We start from the raw sequence: 20,961 nt of genomic DNA on the forward strand, positions 1-20,961 counted from the left end.
TCTTCGTGAGTGCAATCTGACACAATAATAATTCACAGTCATGTGAACTTCCCACAACCGAGCTGCAAACTTGCAGCTCTTCTCTAAATAATATCGCAAGCCGCCCCCACACCCGGCTTCCATGTTCTATCAGCTCTAGTGGCGGCATACCCTCTGCCCATGTCTCTGTAATGAATGCCACATCGAGTTTATGTGCTTCTAGCAGTTCTACTATCTCTGTATTATGTTTAACTAGTGATCTTGAATTTATTAGCATTGCCATGAAGACCATTACTCCCTTATTTTCAGTGGGGATACCCTGCAATTCTAGTTTGTTTATTCTCCGAAAACTGAAAGGCAGTTTACATTGCTAACATTGCTTGTCCACTTTCTGCAAATCCAAACGTTGGCAGAAGTGATTGTCTGCAAGCTTATATACAGAGTACAGAGTAACAGTGCTAGTACTAAAAAACAGCTAGGCCAGCTATACCAAGACATACTAGGACATACCAAGACATTACTTTGGTCTGTTGCTAGTGTTTGCAAGATACACTGAGGAAATACGGTAATCTCCCAAAAATGTCTGACAAAGAGGCCAAGAGTCGTAAGAGAATCAAAGCTGATCCACCAAACCCAGACTCTCCCACTAAAGGCAAACGCGTCATCAAAGCAACAATGAATACCATATTAAGCAAACAAGCTGAGGTTCATGATCTCGCCAAATCAACAAAGGAAAAAATCTCTGGAATTAGGCAGGATATTAGAGACACTAATGTCAGATTGTCTGAAACAGAGAGCAGAATTAGCCAGCTAGAAGACACTGAAACCAGAGTGTGTAAATCCCTCAAAAACCTAACAATAACAACGGACTCTTTAACAAAACGTCTGTCAGGGTTCGAAGACAGGAACAGAAGAGGGAATCTAAGACTTTTTGGAATACCGGAAGGAGAGGAAGATCCTTCAGGCTCATGCATCGCCTTCTTGGAAAACTGGTTCGCGCAAGCCACAAACTTGTCTTTTAGTAAAGCGCTGGAATTTGACAGGGCCTATTGGGTCCCAACTAGAATTGTAGCAAGCCAGAAAACTTCAAGGCCAATTGTATGCAAACCTCGCCACTACCAACATGTAGCGCGGATCCTTGCCTTCATGCGTAAAAACAACCATATCCTGTGGAAAAACAGCAACATTTATATCTCTCAAGACTACAGCAAAGAAACTGTGGACACCAGAAAGGGGTTCCTGGCACTTCGACCAAAACTATGATCCTTGAACTATCAATTTGCCTTCGCGGGTCCAGCAAAATTCTGCGTAATGATAGGGGTCCACGCATATCTTCACAGACCACCTACAACTAAAAAGATTCCTCGATGGACCAGATGATCCCTCTATGGACATGGCGACCTCGGGTCCCTCTAACACAGGCGCTAAGGTCGCTTATCCTAACTTAATGCTTCAATGTAATGTAACATTCACAAGTATTTTCTATTCCTAAGTAGTTTGTTTCTTTTTGGATAGGGCGACTTCTAAATTCTACAGTGATTTTACAATGTTGATTGACCTCACCTGTCTACTAGCCTCTACTGGCATTTATTGAACTTGTCCTCTACCTGGGCCTTAATCACAGGTACCCAGATAATCAGGTATCTTGTTATGGTTAGCCAATTAGTTATCCCTAACTGTCTGTCATTAGATATTGCTAGATTAGTGGGTACTGCCCAGCACTTGCTTCACTCTGTGTCATACTGTTATTTTTCGTAATGCATCCATTAATAGTACGTTATGTATTCCAATGATCCATATCACAATCTAACTGCACTCAGTTCTCAGCTCTTTGTTCCTAAACGCTGTAGTTTATTACTCCTTAAGCCACACAATGGTCTCATGCGTCCAAAACATTCTTGTCTGGCTCCCATGGGAGGAGAGCTTTTATACCGTCACCGTGCCTGTTATCTACCTTCAGGGGTGGGTGGGAGGGTTAGGGTGGGTAGGGTTAGGGTTTTGGATCTTGTTTTCCTTACATTATTTGTCATTGTTTACTGTCTTTTTCATGCTGTTGAGGATTGTTTTCCTTGCTCGAGTGCCTTGCCTATTTCTTCAAGTGATGATCAACGCAGTGATTCCCGCAGTGACAACCCAGCGCAAACAGGTGTTACCAAATTGTATAAGATGCCCTAAAGACGTGATGTATATTTTTACAGAGGTACAATGTTTTCTTACTCAAGGGTAATGCCTTACAGTAATAACTTTGTATGTACATGGTACACCTTGCTGATCGGTAAGCACCAAATATGTGTCATTATCTCTGCACACGTTTCAATCTGATAGACACTTGGAGGTTACAAAATCCCACAGGAAGGGAATATACATTCTACTCGTCCCCACATTACTCCTACTCACGCATCTGAATAGCGGCCACGTGGCACACTGCATCAAGCACAGGTTTATAGTTCATGTTAAAGGCCACGCCTCTAGCAAAGGATTCCTCATTATGCTTCCTTGGCAAAGCTGGTTATCCACTTTTTTCATCCCACTTGAACCACTGCTAAATATCCATCGGATAACTTTCTAGCAACTGCCTAGTTCCTCTTTGAAAACTGTCGAAAGCTCCCTCTCGCTGGTGGGATGAAATCCTTACAAACTATTACTTTGTGTAAAAGAGAAAATCTTTTTCTACCAAATCCTCCTCCCTCTGCTTGACAATTAAGACCAATCTTGACTAAGCAAACTAAGCAAGTGGTGCTTTAGAAGTCTTATCAATAAGCTGCATACCTGAAGTCCAGCATGTCCAGAAGTAGATGATCTGGAAATAAGCCTTGTTCACCAGTCAGTGACAAAATAGCTTAAATAAACTTCCATGGAGCACCAAGGCGATTCATTTTCAAACTGTTAAGAATTGCTTACTACAGATGACATGCTCTGGCAACAATCTATATCAAGGTCCAACATTAGCTACTAAAATCCATTACACAAACTCTTGCTCTCCTAAAGAAACTGTTAACACTTTCACGGGTCTAGTTGTGCATACATCAGACACTACTGCTTGTGTAAGCATTTGTATCTTTCTTAAATGGTATCTTGCTATGGCTTTTCTTCCTGGCTTTCACGAAATACCTATTCATGAATACATGCTGGTTTTGACAAAAAATGTCTCCACATTAGGATGGTATGTGGTAGAAAATGAATCAGAGATAAATTATGAATAACTGAGATAGATATGTATTGTGACTTAATTCTCCCTAGTGCATCCTCTTCTTAGTTGCTCAGCCAGAATGAATGTGATGTCTGCGTGGAATGTTGGAATGCCTGATGACAGTGTGATTGGAATGTGAGCGTGCTTGTTGGGATGTAAGGAATGACAGTTGAAGAGTGAAGGCTGAGCAACAACCATCTAGCTCCTGGTGGGAATCCCTTTTGGACATCTAATGAACTTAACTTAACTTCTAACTTATATCTACTGAAGCAACTAATAAACCAGGCTCTACATGGTAATCTTCATGGCTACCTCTTGTCATCCTTGGAACCTACTTATAACAATATGTTTTACCAAATAATTTAGACTGTGAATTCAACACAGCCTTTTAGTCTTCCCCAATGTATTTTTATGTGAAAATCCGCTCAAAGCACTCCGCTGAACAAGCAGTCTAAACCTGAGTGCAAATGACAGAGACAAATGAAGCCGCAGCCCATCTAGTCACAAAGCAGAGCCGAGAAGAATGCTCCGTTGCATCTTTCGAGCCGGTGCAGGCAACACTGAGACCCCCGTTGTACGTACCTGCTCTAAAGATGAATCAATGGCTGACTCCCGTGCAAAGACAGAGGAAGGAGGCAGATTTGAAGCCGGACTGCGTCTATTGAGGCAGGCTCCGGCTTTGGAAGATCAGAATGTGCCACCATACTGTGCGGAAGAGTCCGAGAGGCCGGCGTTGTGATCCCCTCACCTGCTCTTTCATTTCGGCGTAGACTTTCTGGGAGTTCAGCTCCACCTGCCGCTTAAACTCCTCCAAAGCAGTGTCTGCCTGCTGGGCCTGCAGCCTCTGGATCTCCGCCACTCGGGTCAGCTGCTCCTCCTTCTCCCTAAAAATACACATTCAAGATCTTCAACTTTGAAAACATGAAATAAAAGAACAAGAGCGCTCCTGGATTCGGCGGCCCTGCACCCCGCCACATTTAACATTGTTGCAGATTCCTATTTCTTCTCTGAAATAAAAGTAAAAGTAGCTTTAAAACACATTTCGGGAACAATGCACCTGACACTAAAGCCTCTACTTTTCTTCTCCGCGAGGAGTGCGGAGCTAGCCAATCATAGCTATGTAGTCCACATCAAACCAACACCCTGGTATAGCTGATTCCCATCTTCAGATCACATGAAAAACAAGCACTTACACAACCAATCGGCCTAGCCTTTAGGACATATTGATTGCCTTTATCAATGCCTTTTAGCCATACTGTACAATATCACAATATCGGCAAGATGCTGTAAAACCTAGCGAAAAGGTAAAACTGCAATGATGCGGTTACATCATTTAGTAGATGTGCATGCTCTATTACACATGCATGCCTACAAAATGAGGTGATTGCCATTATTTTTATAAATGGCTGATATGGTTCAGTAAATATAAAAAAAGAAACGAAAGTAGGTCAAAAGCACTTTTAAGGAAAACAGACAGACAACAATAAATCTGTCTAGTCCTACACTAAAAATAACAAGCATTTGCAATGCAGTAGGTTTTGTATTTACGAGAGTTTGAGCTATTGGCATTGTAAATGACAATGCCTTTTTTTCTGTGTGGTTTTTAAAACAGATAAATAAAGGGCATTGTCATTTACAATGTCAATAGCTTAAACTCTCGCAAATGCGAGACCTATTGTATTGCAAATGCGTTCAGCACTAGTGCTATAAAAAAAACTTCAAAAGCATTAGGGTAGACTGTGTCCTGCCTGCAACAGAAGTTAGGACAAAGCTACTCGATAAAATAATACTTGGAGGCTGTAATTAAAGCCTACAGAGTAACAACACACATAACAGGGGTGTCGCCATGGGAGGTCACAAAATGTGACAAGGCGGTACTAAGGAGGGACTACTAAACCTATTGATTAATAAGTAGCCACAGTTTACAGTGGACAATGACTCCAGCCAATGAAAAATATGGGCGGAGAGTGGGCGGAGCTTCAAGTCCCTAACTGAATACAGCATGTCTTGCAAGCACTTGCGCTGCCCAGGCTCGACCTAAAAAGTCGGTGATGGGGCAGCAATGAGCAGCGAGATGGTGAAGAAGCAGCACTCGATGGAGAAGAAGCACAGCGCTCAGCTACCCTTAGGGATGACAGTGCTGCCCTTTACAAATGCTGTTTTATTGATTGAGGGAGAAGCGTACAAGTGTGCAAACAATGCAGGGGTTGGGGAGAGAAGCACATGAGGGTGAACGCAACACATGGGGTACAGGGGACAAGAGCACAGATGGGACAGAGCGACACAGAGCACAGTAGGGGGGAAAGAGAAGTACACGAGGGAGACAGCGGGAAAACACAGGCTTTTGGCCCGGATATGCTGGCGGTAACTCTAGGCTTATGGAGGCACCCATGTCAAGACGCTAGCTCTAATATAAAAGGTAATTTGGGAACATGAGGTATCCATGAAAATAAGTTGGTGCTGACATATTAGAGGTAATTCTAATGAGGTGGTAATCTTTGGCATTTGGATACCTAAGGAAGAATGCTGGCGGCTGGCAAACTAAAGGTATTTTTTGGCATATAGATCATTTGTGGCAAAATGCTTCCGCTGGCATACTAGAGGTAATTTTTCTCATAGTGGGTACCAAGGGCATACTTGAAGCTAATCTTTGCATTAGGGAGGGACATTATGGCATATTAGAGGGAGGATTAGGCAATCATGACAGAATGCAGGCCCTGGCATACTCAAAGTCATTTTTGACACAAAGGTCACTCATGGTTTATGGATGGCATAATTGGCAAAACTCTGGCAGTGGCATATTGTATAACATTTTTAGCATAAGAGAGCACCCATGACAAACTGCTAGCACTGTGGACACAATACTGACATGCAGGTTAGGGACACCACAAACCACTGCTTTTGCAGCTTAAGCAGGGGTGGTGTTGACACTCAATGTTATTTATGAGCCCTTCCTGTCTGCAGCTCTTAAAAATACAAAAATAGGGGACACTGATAACAGAGCAAGGAAACTTAATTACAACAAAGAAATGAAGAGGAAAAAGAAGTAAACAATATTTGCATGAGCGAGATAAAGAAAGGGTCTGGATTGCTAAAAGTCTGGATAAACGGGTGAATTGTCGCCTGGATAGAAGTGTGGAATGATGGATTGCTGGATTGTACTATTTAATGAGTACCTTTTCGGGGCCTATTGCTCTTGAGCATATTTGGAATTCGGGTAAGTATGCGGCTCACCACTTTCAAAGATGAACAGCTGCTACTGGTCCCACAGAGGAACAACAAAAGGCGCGAGAGAAAATATTTACAACAGGCCCTTCAAGAACCACTCCACAAAACTATAGGACTAGTCATCCTCTGGTCCCAGCGGCGTTGGTGCCAGAATAGATGTCAAGGGCCACAGAGGGGTTATCTGCTCACCAGTGATATCCGACTGGGGGCCTTCACAGATCCTTGGGACCCGTGGGTGTGCACGAGGGCGCAGGAATAGTTGTGAACATTTTCAACATGGCCTATCTAAAGATGGCAATCTGTTGCAACGTGACCAATGGGCCTAGAAGTTCGGGGTCCGTTGGTATCAGTTGCAGAATCAGCTCTTTGTAGAGGGACTGCGAGCTAAACCACTAGGTACCCAGACGCCCTGTGACTTCTCAGGTTGATCGATGTACAGCGTCACTTAGCATTCCTTTGGGTTCATAAGGGTACATTCCTCATAGGACTTAGAGTCAAGCGCAGAACCCAAGTACCAGAGGCAGACCCTGTGGGGATCTATCACAGACATGTATTTGCAACAGTTCCTACAAGGCTTACACCCCTTAGTTTTAGGAGGCGACACAGTCCTGTTGCACACCGGAAAAGTTAAAAGCGACCTCCAGATCCATGTGCGAAGGTGCAGAAAGTAAAGAACTGATATCATCATACAGGGTGGCACTCATATGCAGCTCTGCTCCTCACTTCTGGGATCGAATGAAGTCAGTGCCATCTATTGGAATGAGGAAGCAATGTTGTTTAAATTGACCAGATTCCATCTGGTGCATGGGGATGCTCTAAAGGTGAGAAATCTGTGGTTAAAAGTATCCATCAGAAAGAAGCTTTTATGTTACAAATGCAGGAAGAGAAGCTAAAGATGCCACAGAAGAAGGGAAGAAATGTCGCTGTTGTCAGCTGAGGAGCGATAGTAAACAATTTCAGTCTTCCTGGATTAAGCATTGGTTAGTGGATAGCCACTTTCTACTAGATAACTGAAAGGCAGTATGCAATCAATCAGAGGATTTGTAAAGCGCACTACTTACCCGCGAGGGTCTCAAGGCGCGGGGGGGGGGGAGCCGCTGCTAGTGGTCGAAGAGCCAGGTCTTGAGTAGACTCCTGAAAGTCTGCGGGTCCTCAGTTTGTCGTAGGAAGAGAGGGAGGGTGTTCCAAGTCTTGGCGGCGCGGTGGGAGAAGGGCCAGTGAGAGGTCGGCGGTGTGGAGTTTCCTGTTGGGTACGTAGAATGAGAGTCGGTTGTTGAAGTAGGCTGGGCCGGTGTTGTGGAGTGCCCTGTGTGCGTGGGTAAGGAGTTTGAAGGAGATTCTTCTGTCGACGGGGAGCCAGTGCAGGTTTCTCAGGTGGGGGGTGATGTGGTCTCGGCGCGGGACGTCGAGGATCAGGCGTGCAGAGGCGTTCGGGATTCTTTGAAGTCTGTTGATGAGCTTGGACGGGGCTCCGTCATAGAGGGCGTTTCCGTAGCGAGTCTGCTGCTGACAAGGGCGTGGGTGACGGTTTTCCGTGTGTCTGTCGGGATCCATCTGTAGATCTTGCGGAGCATGTAGAGGGTGTAGAAGCAGGTGGAGGAGACTGAGTTGACTTGGTTGGTCATGCTGAGTTTTGAGTCGAGAATGAATCCTAGGTTGCGTGGGTGGTTGGTTGGTGCCGGGGGGATGCCCAGTGATGCGGGCCACCAAGAGTCGTCCCAGGCTGAGGGGTTGGGCCCGAGGATGAGGATCTTCGTATTGTCTGTGTTCAGTTTGAGCCGGCTTTCTTCCATCCAGTCGGCGACGGCCTTCATACCACGGTGGAGGTTGGATTTGGTGGTGAGGGGGTCCTTGGTGAGGGAGAGGATCAGCTGGGTGTCGTCAGCGTAGGTGGTTATGCTGAGGTCGTGTTGTCTGGCGATGCGAGCGAGTGGTGCCATGTAGATGTTGAATAGCGTCGGGCTGAGGGATGATCCTTGCGGGACACCGCAGATGGTCTTGGTGATTCCGGAGTGGAACGGGGGAGGCGGACTCTTTGGGTTCTATCGGAGAGGAAGGAGGTGGTCCAGTCCAGGACCTTGCCTCGGAGGCGTGTGCGTAGTGTTTGATGGCAGACAGTGTCGAGGCGGCGGAGAGGTCCAGGAGGATGTGTGTTGCTGTCTAGCCGTTGTCGAGTAGGATTCTGATGTCGTCTGTGGAGGCGATGAGGGCGGTCTCGGTGCTGTGGTTCCTGCGGAAGCCTGACTGGGAGGGGTCGAGGATACTGTGGTCTTCTAGGTAGCGGGTGAGTTGGGTGTTGACGATCTTCTCGATGACTTTTGCTGGGAACAGAAACAGGGAGATGGGCCGGAAGTTCTCGAGGTCGCTCGGGTCCGCCTTGGGTTTCTTCAGTAGGGCGTTGATCTCGGCGTGTTTCCAGGTCTCAGGGAAGGTCGCAGTCTCGAAGGAGAGGTTGATGATGTTACATAGGTGGGGTGCGATGGAGCGGTCGATTTTGTTGATGATGTGGTGGGGAAGAGGGTCGGATGGGGCGCCTGAGTGGATGGTGCTCATGGTTTTGATAGTGTCCTCGGTGTTCACGTTGGTCCAAGTAGTGAGGAGGTCGTGGTCGACGGGGATCGGTGGGTCCGGTGTGGTGGGGTCAGCAGGGTTTATCTGAGGGTTGAAGCTGTTGTGGATGTCGGTGATCTTGCGGTGGAAGAAGGCAGCGAGGGCGTCGCGCAGGGCTTGTGACGGCGGGATGTCGCTGGTGCAGGAGCTGGGGTTTGAGAGTTCCTTCACGATGTTGAAAAGCTCCTTGCTGTTGTGTGCATTGTTGTCGAGGCGTTCTTTGAAGGAGGCCTTCTTGGTAGTCCTGATGAGGTGGTGATGGTTGCGGATGGCATCTTTGTGGGCTGTGCGGCTGTCGGCGTTTTCTCGTTGTGCCAGATGTTTTCCAGTTTCCGACAGGTGCGCTTGGAGGCTAGGAGTTTCGGGGTGAACCAGCTGACTCTCTGGCTGGTGTCTCTGTTGGTGTGCTGTCTCATTGGGGCTAAGGTGTTGGCGCAGTCTTCTATCGAGAGTCTGAGGGTGCGGGCCCCCTCCTCGAGGTTGGTGGGGTTGGTCGGTGGGTTGAGTGCGAGGTGTGTTTGTAGTAGTTCCTTGGTGACTTTGCCCCAGAGACGTCGGGGGATCTGTAGGGTGCGGTGATGTGTGACGGGTTTCCGGAAGGTGAAGGGGATGCAGTGGTGGTCGGTCCAGGTGAGTTCGGAAGCGTGGCTGAAGGCAACGTGGGGGCTGGAGGAGAAAGATGGCATTGAGTGTGTGGCCGGCGATGTGGGTCGGTGTCGTGACGATCAGGTTCAGTCCGAGGGTGGCGAGGTTGTCAATCAGGGTGGAGGAGTTGCTGTCGTTGTTGTTTTCCAGGTGGTAGTTCAGGTCGCCGAGGAGGATGTGGTCGGTGGAGGTCAGTGCGTGCGTGCTGATGAAGTCGGCGATGGAGTTGCAGAATTGGGGACGGGGTCCGGGTGGTCTGTAGAAGGGGGTGCCTCTTAGGGTGGTCTTGGGGTCCGTATGGATCTGGAAGCGCATGTGTTCGGCGGTGTTGAGGGTGTCGACGGTGTTTGTAGAGACCTTGATGGTGTTCTTGTGAATGATGGCGATTCCTCCTCCGACTCCGTTGTTACGGTCTCTGCGGGTGATCTTGTATCCGTCGGGGATGGCCCCTGCGATGTCCGGGGAGGAGGCTTCGTTCATCCAGGTTTCGGTCAGGAAGGCAATGTCTGGTGCTGTGGTGTCGAGTAGGTCCCAGAGCCCGACGGCGTGTTTGCATGCGGAGCGGGTGTTGCGCAGGATACATCGGAGCTGGTTGGGTTTCGTCATAGCGGGTGTCTCAGCGTCTTTGATGCAGGAGAAGCTGCAGTTACGGCAGGTGAAGGGGCTGTGGGTGCGCTAGGGGCGGCCATGTGGCAGCTGAGGGGCCGTCCGTGGTTGAGTGCGATGAGTGTGTTGGCATCGTACCGGATGCGGGCTTCATGGATGGTGCACAGTCCAGGGGTTCTGGCGCTGGGCGCGTCCAAGGCTCAGACGGGCTTGCCTAAGGCGCGCCAGCTGCGCGTTTCCGCTGCGCGGCCTTTCAGCGGCCGTCATTTCTGGGGAGGTGGGGAGGGAGGCTCAGCTGGGAGGCGGCGGGACGGGCAGCAAATGAGCACCGGGGGGGTGGGGCCGCAGGGGAGGCAGCGGCGGGAACTGGTGAAGCGCGGGCGCGAGGGAGGTGGGAGCAGGGGCAAAGATCACCGAGGATAACGGGCACAGTCACACAACCGGGCAGGGGTACAGATGGAAACAGGGGCACAGTCACACAACCGGGCAGGGGTACAGAAGAAAAAGGGGCAGAGTCATACAGAACCGGGCAGGGGGGCAAACAAACCAGGCAGAGCGGCAAAACAGCAGCGGAGCAGAGCGGCACACAGGCGGCAAAACAGCGGTGGAGCTGCAGCGGAGGGGAGCGACCTACCTAGACAAGGTCAAGGGTCGCTCTCCTTACCTTGCAGCGGCCGCCATTTATGGGGAGGTGGGGAGGGAGGCTTAGCTGGGAGGCGGAAGGTGGAGGGATGGGCAGCGAATGAGCACCGGGAGGGCGGGGCCGCAGGGGAGGCAGCGGCGGGAACTGGTGAAGCGCGGGGCACGAGGGAGGGGGGAGAGGGGAGCGGGGGCAAAGATCACCGGGGATAACAGGCACAGTCACACAACCTGGCAGGGGTACAGAAGAAAAAGATGCAGAGTCATACAGAACCGGGCAGGGGGGGCAAACAAACCAGGCAGAGCGGCAAAACAGCGGCGGAGCAGACCTCAGGAGCAGAGCGGCACACAGGCGGCAAAACAGCGGTGGAGCTGTGCGGGGGGGGGAATCGACCAACCTAGACAAGGTCAAGGGTCGCAATGGATTCAGTTTGGGGAAAATCAGGGTAAAAAGATCACATTTTGTGTTTTATCTGCAAATATGTTATTCATTTATTGCTAGATGCCGCTTTGGATGCCTCTAAGAACATTGTATGGTTATAGGATGCTAGGGAATTGTATGATGACTCAGAGGGCTTGTAATCTTAATGATCCATTCTTTTGCACCACAAGGTCCCAGGTGAAACCATAATAATTACATTCTCCAAATACGAAAGGAATAATGAGTAGGTGACAGCCTTTATAATATGGCAGCTAGTGGATGTTTAAGCATGGCCATTGGAATGGCCCAGACATTTAAATTGGTGGTATAAGAAGCCAGAATAGCACTGGAAACCCATGCAGGAAGAGTTAAGAGATGATGGCTAAATTAGCCACAAGATATAAATTTGATATTGTTTTCATTTTTCAAAAAGTTTTTTCATTGGTAGTTTCAAAAGAAAACAAAGGAGAAATGCTGACAAGCGTATATAAGTGGTACATACAAATAACGAATAAACGGTTGTGATACATGTAATTAAAATAGTGGTTATAGCACTGACAATGGAATGAAAGACAGTAATTACAAATAATCAATCACCTAACATAACATAACACAAAGTAAAAAAATAACTGAGGAAGTCATAGGATTGAAAATACATGACGTGACCATAGGAGCAGTAGTATCAATAAATTGGTCCACAGGTTGACGACGCTTTCGATTAGGCTGACTAGTAACCATCTATGTAGACAGGAAGGCACCGGCCGATCTAGAATGCAGAAAAAAAGGAGGGCTGGGTCGATGGTGTATGCAGGAGACTCATGGAAGTTTGTGGGCACTAAAGTAGTTGTCAAGGGTGATCCACATTCGCCTCGAGGGGGACGCCATGATAAGTGCTGAAGAGATATATTGTCAGCGCCTTGAAGATTGATTACCAATTTAGACAGCAGGCAAAGTTAGATTTTCGGGTATCTTTCCAATTATTGAGAACCACTTTTACAGCAGCCATGAGTAGTAGGTCTAATAAGGCCCTGTCATTGTCATTGAGGGACGTGGCTTTGAGGAACCCAAAGGCTAGGTATGGCAGTTCTCTGGGTGGGGAGAAAGAGAAGACCTTATTGAGAAATTCGAAGACTTTATCCCAAAAAGGGACCACACACTCACATTGGAGTATAAGATGTTCAAGGTCACCTTCAGCACACTTACAGTTCCAACAGAATGCATCAGCTCTGATGTTGTGAGCGAAAAGACGTTCCGGTGTCCAGAAAGCTTTATGAAGGAGCCAAACGTTTGTCTGGGATAGTGTAGGGCTGATTTTGTGTCGCATGCATGATTCCCAGGTTTTGGCCCATTCTACGTCTGATACAGGGAAAGAGGAGTGTGATACCCAGAACTGTGTGAGATGCTTATTAAGATTGGAATGTTGCGGGCGTAGGAGCTTTTAGATTCCGGACACTTGGTGGCCTAGCCTATTTAGTCTGGAGAGGTAAGACGGGAGAGAGGGAGGGTTTGCAGAGAGCTTTGACCTAGTGATCGCCGCCTTTACATTCAGGAAGTTTAAAGTTCAAGTGGGTCAAGATTATATTTGGATTGGAGATCCTTAAAAGAGAGGGGATATGATCCTTCATATAGTTGGTGTGGGGAAAAAAATACCCTTTTTAATCAAGAGGTGATTACATAGTGGTTTGCCCTTGTAAAGCACGGTATGGTGATGCCATATCGACTCCCTTCGCGAGTGTCGGATGGTGGTATCAAGTAATTTATCTACTTTTAGAAGGGTGACTCTTGTGTTCCCAAAAATTGGCTTCGAGCAGGTGACTGTGTTCAGATTCGCGGACAGAGCAACCACCGGGGCAATATTCCAGAGAAGGGCTTTTTCTATCTCTAGCCAAACAGGATTATAATCGGCAGGGGGTGACAGCCAATAGGAGCCCGTTTGAAATCCGTCAGATTGACCCCCCCTAGGGATTTGTCCGGACGTAGTTTCTTTATGCTAATTCGTGCTTTTTTCCCCTTTCCAAAGAAAATTGGTGAGTGTGGCATCTAATTTGTGATGAAAGTCCGGGGATAAAGTAAGGGGCAGCATAGTCATGAGATAATTCACTAGTGGGGAGATCATCATCTTGATGGTCTCAATTCTTCCCCACCAAGTTATGAAGCGGGGAGACCATCCATCAAGTTGCTTTTAATTTTCTCTAAGGTGGTTTTTTCGTTACGCTGAAGGGTTTCAGGAAGGGTACTACCAAATTCAATTCCGGGACAGGCCTGAATTACCCAGCATTTCTTTGGTGCCGAGTATGTTCAGAGGTTTAACCTCAGACTTATCCCGGTTCAATTTGTTGCCTGAGTGGAGGGAGTAGTTTTCTATGGTGGTCATGAGGGCCTCGATGGAGGAGTCTGGCTGTTCAGTGACCACCAGGATGTCATCCGCATATGCGGCCAATTTTATTCACGTCTCACCAAATTCCAAGCCTTTGATATTATCGTTTCGTTTTATATCGGCGATGAGAGTCAAGGGCCAGGAGGAATAGATCTGGAGAAAGGGGGCAACCTTGTCTGGTCCCTTGTTCTAAGCGGAAAGGTTCGGATAGAGAGCCGTTTATTGTGATTTGGGTGGACGGGGAGGAATAAAGGGCGATTACCATGTCAATATAGGACTTCCCCAGGTTGAAAGATTGCATACATTGCTTTAGAAAGAGCCATGACACCCTGTCGAACGCTTTTTCCGCGTCCAGGGTGATGGCAACGGAGGGAGTGGCTGTTATTTTGCCTTTTTCCAGAACATGGCAAAGTAGTCTTGTATTTTCGTTGGACATGCGGTATTTAAGGAACCCCACTTGAGAATTACTAATTAATTTAGGGAGGAGTGCATTAAGTCTGTTGGCTAGGGTTTGTGCGTATATCTTGCAATCCAGATTTATGAGTGAGATTGGGCGGTAGTTTTTCGTTAGAAGGGGATCTTTCCCCTCTTTCGGGATGACAATTATGGTGGCCTCACTCATTGAATCAGTCACACCACCCTTTACGGAAAAGGACTGGAACAGTTTTAGTAAAACAGGGCTGATAATTCCCTCAAATTCCTTATAGAAGCTGGCCAAAAAGCCGTCAGGGCATGGGGCTTTATTGCTCTTAAGGTTTTTGATGGAGGAAGAGATTTCCTGGACTGTGAAGGGGGATCCTAACTTGGAGCTGTCCTGATCAGAGAGCCTAGGGAGGTCTAACGAGTTTAGGTAGTTGGTGCACGCCTCTGGGTTGAACGCCATCTTGTTTTTGTAGAGGTCTTCGTAGAAAGATTGGAAGGTGTTTAGGATGTTGTTTTGCTTGGTATGGATGTTGTTGGCGTGATCTTTAATTGAAGCTATGTTGAATTGTTTTCGTTTATGTTTGAGGTAAGACGCTAGTAGTTTCCCTGCCTTATTACCCTCGCATAATTTCAGAGCCTTGAATTTATTCATCCATACCCCAGCCCGTTTGCTCATGATTGCATTGTATTCGTACTTCTTTTTAGTGAGACAGTCGAGAGTGGAGTTATTGTTTAAGTCGGCCGAATGGGAGATTTCCAGTGCCTTGATGTCCCTCTCAAGAGTTTCTAGTTCGAGGTTTAGTTTTTGGTTAGTTTGTGCACGCATACCAATAATGACACCCCTAATTGTGGCTTTAAGTGCATCCCACACAACAGATATGTCCGAGCCTGGTAAATGCAATGTATTCAAGGATGGTGTTCTCTATTCGTTTTTTGTTTTTAGGTTCGGAAAGAATGTCCTCATTAAAACGCCATCGTTTCGGGGGGAGGATAGAGCGTGAACCCGCGGGTTTAGTGTAGATACAGGAGTGGTCTGAGACCAGTTTGGGTGCTATGTCTGTTTTTTCTATCAGGTGTGTGAAGGGGCAGGAGGTTAGTATGTAGTCAATTCTTCAGTAATAATTGTGGGGAGCCGAATAAAATGTATAATCTCTCCTGTCCGGGTGTTGTAGGTGCCAGGAGTCGCGTAGGTTGTATTTGGAGCAGAGACGGTGAAGTATATCATTGGAACGTGAGGGGTTATATGTGCATTTAGATTAGCGATCCAGAAGGGGGTCTAGGGGGAGCTTGAAGTCCCCGACGAAAATCAAGAGCTCATCTTGGGGAATACTCTCTATTGCTGATGAGACAGATTCCCAGAACTCAGGGGCATCAGAGTTTGGACCGTAAATGTTTACCACGTGGATAGAATCATTGTCTCTCATTAGATGTGCAACAATCAATCTGCCATCATTGTCTTGAGTGTGTGAGATCATGGAGATGTTTAACTTTTTTCGAGATTAGAGTGATCACCCCCCTCTTCTTGTGGACTGCTGGGGAACATAGGGTGTGCGAGATCCAATGCTGCTTAATAAACTCAGTGTCTTCTTTTGAAAGTTTTGTCTCCTGCAGTAGAATGATATCTCCTTTGGATTTCGCCAAATAGTCAAGGACTTTTCTTCGCTTAACTGGGTGATGAAGACCCTTAACGTTCATGGAAATTATATTGAGGCTTTCTGCCAGGGTTTGGGTTTGAGTCATCTAACCGTTAAATGTCGCAAGGTAAGTGGCCGGCTTACTGCGGGTGCAGCTATGCGATCAATGTGGAACGCAGAGGGGGAGTGTACAACATGGCTGGGAACTATTAACTGTAGAGACCATCTTATGACAGCGAACTTGTGGTAACCATTATTGGGATAGTATGATGAGTAGGTTGCATACGATACTACATTTAAAATCTGGGCAGTGGTTAAAAAAAGAGACAATAGAAACAATAATGAAACGACCAAAATTACATTTACCCAACAACCCCATATACCCCCCTCCTCCCATTGTCCTTGAACCCCCCACTCTCCCTCCCCTACCATCCCTCCCCACACCCCCCAAAGAATTCGAACTTAGGAGCTGCGACGGCAGTCCCATCTGGGGTCAACACAGCAATGTGTAGTAGGGTAGTAATTAAACAGGAGAAGCATACATACCGAGTGATCTCAGCGTATCTGCGCTAAGGTGTATAACAAAACATATGCTGTATGAAGCACCTAGGTGAGGCCCAAGCCTATCTCAAATATAACGCTTCAACTTTGAACATATTAATTGTGAGCATTTTTAACATTTTGAATGTTAGCAGTTTACAACCCCATTCAGCTTGTATGAGAACTAATGAACACATATGAGGATTACCTATGAGGAATGAGGCAGCATAAGGCCGAAAATCAGCTTTAAGGCTTGAAATTCAAAGACGCTGCATCCAAAAACATATGTGGTACATGGAGTACACGGGGCTCAGGTAAGGCTCAAGTATATTAAAAACATCTGCGAAACATTTCTAACAGTATTGAATAATTTTTAAAAAGAGTGATCTCGTACATTATTAAAGAACATAACTACTCATGAACATTGAACCAATACACTGGACATTGCTAATTGGCTAGTACTAAATGGTACCGCCTATAACCAAAACAGTTTATGACAGTGGCAATGATAGAAAGTCGTGTTCAAAGAACCACCTGATACGCTTCCTGACAGAACAATAGCTCACCAGAGCAACCATTTAACAGTCAGTGGTTAGAAGAATTGTGGGTATCCGTTTTCGGTTTATTCGAAGATCCGCTCAAAGAGTCCATAGACTGTGGAGGAGAGTCTTCGAGGTGACGTGCCAGGTCTTGAGGGCTCGAGAAGAAGCGTGGTTTGCCATGGCCGATAATCTTAAACCTTGCCGGGCATGTGAATGAGAATTGAATATCTTTTGCCTTCAGTTTATCTCTCAAAGATAGGAAACCTTTTCTTATCTCAACAGTCTCTTTGGAATAGTCCTGAGTAAAGATTATACGGTGACATTCCAAAGTGATGTGATGATTTTTCCTGGCGAATTGCAAAATGGCCTCTGTGTGTTGAAACTGGAGAGGTTTGCAGATCAAGGGACGAGGGCCTCTTTTCCCCTGGGAAATGAATGTTGGTATTCTGTGTGCCCTGTCTAATTCTAGGCAGTGGTGGAAGTTAGTCCCCGTGACCGTTGGGATGCATGCTTCAAGGAAGGGCACACAGGATTCTGCGTCTTTTTCTGAATCCTTTGGAACACCAAAGATGCATACACTACCTCTCCTATTACGGTCCTCTAGCTCAGCATTTTGACGCTTGAGGTCGTTTGTAGTGCTCTGAAGGTGTTGTATTATTTTGGATGAATGGGTTGTTTGGTCTTCTACGTCGCTTATCCGTTGTGCCACTTCACTAATGCTTTTGTTCATAGAACTCATGTCCGCCCTGATTGCTGTGAGCTGGTATTGGTGTTACCAAGTTAGCCAAGTCGTGGACTTCCGCCAATTTCTTAAGTATCATGTCCAATGTACTAGTTAGGTCTGATCTAGCTTTGATAGGAGATTCAGACAATGTTGGTTCAGGACTTACTTTCTTGTTGTTCTTGTTGTCTCTCTCCTCCATCTTTGTAGGGTCGTCAGGCACAGGGGGAGATGAGAAGAGGCAAGGTGAAGCGAGATTACACTGCAAGCACTTGATAGTGAGTACCTGTCTGTGGGGTCGTCTGTTTGCTTCGCACTATTTTACGTGTGGTAGGAAGCGAGGTGAAGGATATATCTGCAGGTTGAGGTGCCGGTGATATTGAGCCCACTACTGCTGGATGGCAAGAGGCAGATCCGGAGGTATTGGCTCCTCCCTCGAAACACTGTGTAGCAGGTGCTTACGCACAGGTGGTAAATCGGTGAGGAAGGTTCAGCATGGCAGTCCTGAAACCTAAACAGAAAGAGGCAGGTGGCCAGTTGTGTCTAGAGAGGCTGTAGGTCAACAGTGGTATAATCGCCTGGCTGTGGCTGGAAGGTTACTATCCTGGGTGTGTACCTCATATAGAAAGCCAGGTGAAGTAGCTAGACCACAGTTAGGACACAGGTAGATGTGGGGAAGATATAGATCACATGTGAAACACACACGCTGTGCAGGGAAGTCCTCCGCTGTCTCGACCACGACCAAGATCCAGCGCAGTACACCAACAGGTTACCAGCAGTATATAAGGGAATGGCTGTCAATAGCTAGCTTCCTGGTGTTGGTTGTGTGCATCAGTGGCAGCAGACTCCATTCATCTAAATACCTCCCATTCAGCAAGATACCATTTACCAAGATCCCATTTAGCACGACACCTCCTGAGGGTAATGGTGAGTATGGAGAGTATGGTTGTGTGCAGAATCAGCAAAAATCAGCAAGTTGCAGGTTTTGGCAGCAGCAGAAGGTTTTTGGCAGCAGCCCACAGCAGCCCACAGCATCTCTTAAACTCCAAATCTCCCGCCGCTCCTGTCTCGCATCTAATTTTCGTGCTTGTTTGCCCCGCCGACGACGCCTTTTTAAGAGTCAGGCTGGTCGATGGCCGATGTCGTTTCTGCGGTGGTCAAAGCTGGACCAGCGCTGGTATGCAGGCAGAAGGGAGGAAACAGGGCTCTCCACACGAACATAGGGAACATGAGGGCAGGTTCACTCCCACGAGCTCGAAACATACGGGAGACCGCAGCGCTGCAGCCGCTCCTCTGCCATTACGGGGTCAGGCATTAGAAGCGCGAAGTAAGCAAGACGAGTGAGTCTTTCAATTTTATAACGTTTGGCAGCTGATAAGTGCTAGACGCTCTCCTTTGGTATATGATGGTGGCATGCCAGTGCGCACGATTGCCGTTTAAGCAGGGGCCCGAAGTGTGGGTGAATAGGGCCGGAGTTCCGCGAGGGTCGGCGTCATATTCGGGCTCAGCAGAGAGACTGTGGCTGTCCGTTTTCCCAAGCTTAAATCCTCCGATCACGACATCCGAAATACCAAATTCCGGCACCTGGGAGCGCTGGAAGGTATGCGGTTCCAAAATCCTTAAAAGCTGGGGTGAGTTGTGTAGCTTAATCTCCTGGGTATGGAGAATACGCCCTCCTGTGCTACGGATTCAGGCGGCCATCTCCACCGCCGTCCAAGCCACGCCCCCATTTGATATTGTTTTCAAAAGCTACTTAAGGCAAGGGCACCAAAGGCGTAACTAATGCCTTAATTTTGAACCTGTTCTTGACAAAACCACATTCTGATTCCTGTTTTAACTAATGCTTGCTTACGATTATTGTTCAATATACCCTGTGCTGGATCTCTCTGAATCATTTTACAGCTGTGGTCTCCACTACCATCTCTGGGCAATGTTCTCTACAGTCACAATGATAACCTTCACAAGATACTTTCAAATGGTGCTAGTAGGTTTCTGCCTGACTCACGTCCCACATTCACCTTTACTTCGTTTTATGTTATGACACCAAGAACACTGACATTGAAAAAAGATTGTCGACATATGCCTGGCTCTATTTTCACTTCTAAAGTTTGTTGTTTAGATCTTTTACCCACCTAAAGACTGTCTTCAGTATCTCTATCCACCTGGAGATGGTGCTCCCAAACCAAAGAATACTCCAGATGTAGCCTGCAAAAACTAGAATTACTCCAGTTGTTGCATGCTGAATTAGACAATACTTCTTATTAACACTGACTGGTGAAGGAGAGAATGATTACAAATCTTCCATCTTCTCAAGCTGATCTCTTTAACAATACATATCAACAATGTTGAGCTTTGTCAGTATGATTGTCACAAGATTCCTTGTATATTCTTATAATTGCATTCATTCATCTTGCATTGGATTGCACTGTAGCACTTATCTGTCACGCCTGCCAGTTTTCGGATCGGTCTTTACGGATAAACAAAGATGGACGCCAGAAGATGCGCATGGGCGAAGGGGTAAGGCAAGAGATAAAAGCCTGACTACCCTTCCAACCAGCGCTTCGCGTTCTAGTGCACTGCGAGACGTTCGCCGCGTCTCTTCCGTTTAGCAGCTAACCCCGTTGCTACTGTGGGGTCCTGTTTGTTTCTGTTCCGTGGTCGCGGAGATTTACGTGGTTCTAGTTACCCTCGTCCTTTCGCGAGATTTCGCTCTGGTTATAGAAGCGAGTTGCTCAGCTCGCTTGGGAGAGGTATTTTCCTCTCACTGAAACTGAGTCCTCTGATTGTTTAAGCGGACTTAGTGTTTTTTCCTGTGTTTTTTCCCACCCCCGGAGCCGGCTTTCTTCTGCTCCTTTGTTCCTCGGGTTGCTGACCTGCTTCTCCCGGTTCCGCCCGTCGACCGGACATATAGTTCCGTCGGCCGGCCGGACTTGGGCAGGGCAGCGTTACAGCCCTCCTGGGGCATTGTGGTAGTTGTGGTCCGCTCGGGGCATTTGTGTTATTCCCCCCATGGATTTTTCTCCATTATAATTTGTTCTGTGGACTTGCACCGATTTGGAGGACTGGCATCCGTCAAGGCTGAAACCTCAGGAGAATACGGTAACGCGCTTGTAGCGCACTCTTTCTTTCTGTATATTACTTACCGTTCCTCAGCTAGAGAAGGGAACTAAGAAAGGTATCTTTTTACATTCAGCTGTTGTGACCTGGAAGTACCTACTCATAGACATCCTGCAGTTTAGATTCCTGGATACGGAAAGGGTTTTTTCCAAACAGGTATATCTAACTTCTCTTTGGGGACACACGCAATACCCAGTAATCAGACGAAGGGGGCCTTACCTGTCTCTCCATTATAGTTCCAGGATTTTATGAAGAAAATGTCTATAACTCAAGAACCTACCTTGTTGGC

The 20,961-nt window shown here is 47.1% G+C and overlaps 1 protein-coding gene across 3 annotated transcripts in view; it reads right to left on the bottom strand.

Annotated features, from left to right (window-relative positions):
- Positions 1 to 20,961, bottom strand: part of CEP112 (centrosomal protein 112) — a 2,313,552-nt gene that overhangs the window by 1,167,524 nt on the left and 1,125,067 nt on the right. For all 3 annotated transcript variants that reach the window (XM_078654309.1, XM_078654310.1, XM_078654308.1), the window contains one exon: positions 3,918 to 4,053. In XM_078654309.1, the coding sequence (XP_078510435.1) occupies positions 3,918 to 4,053 (136 nt within the window). The remainder of the gene's footprint in view (positions 1 to 3,917; positions 4,054 to 20,961) is intronic.

Source organism: Lissotriton helveticus, chromosome 7 (assembly GCF_964261635.1).
Source record: "Lissotriton helveticus chromosome 7, aLisHel1.1, whole genome shotgun sequence".
NCBI classification, from domain to species: Eukaryota; Metazoa; Chordata; class Amphibia; order Caudata; family Salamandridae; genus Lissotriton; species Lissotriton helveticus.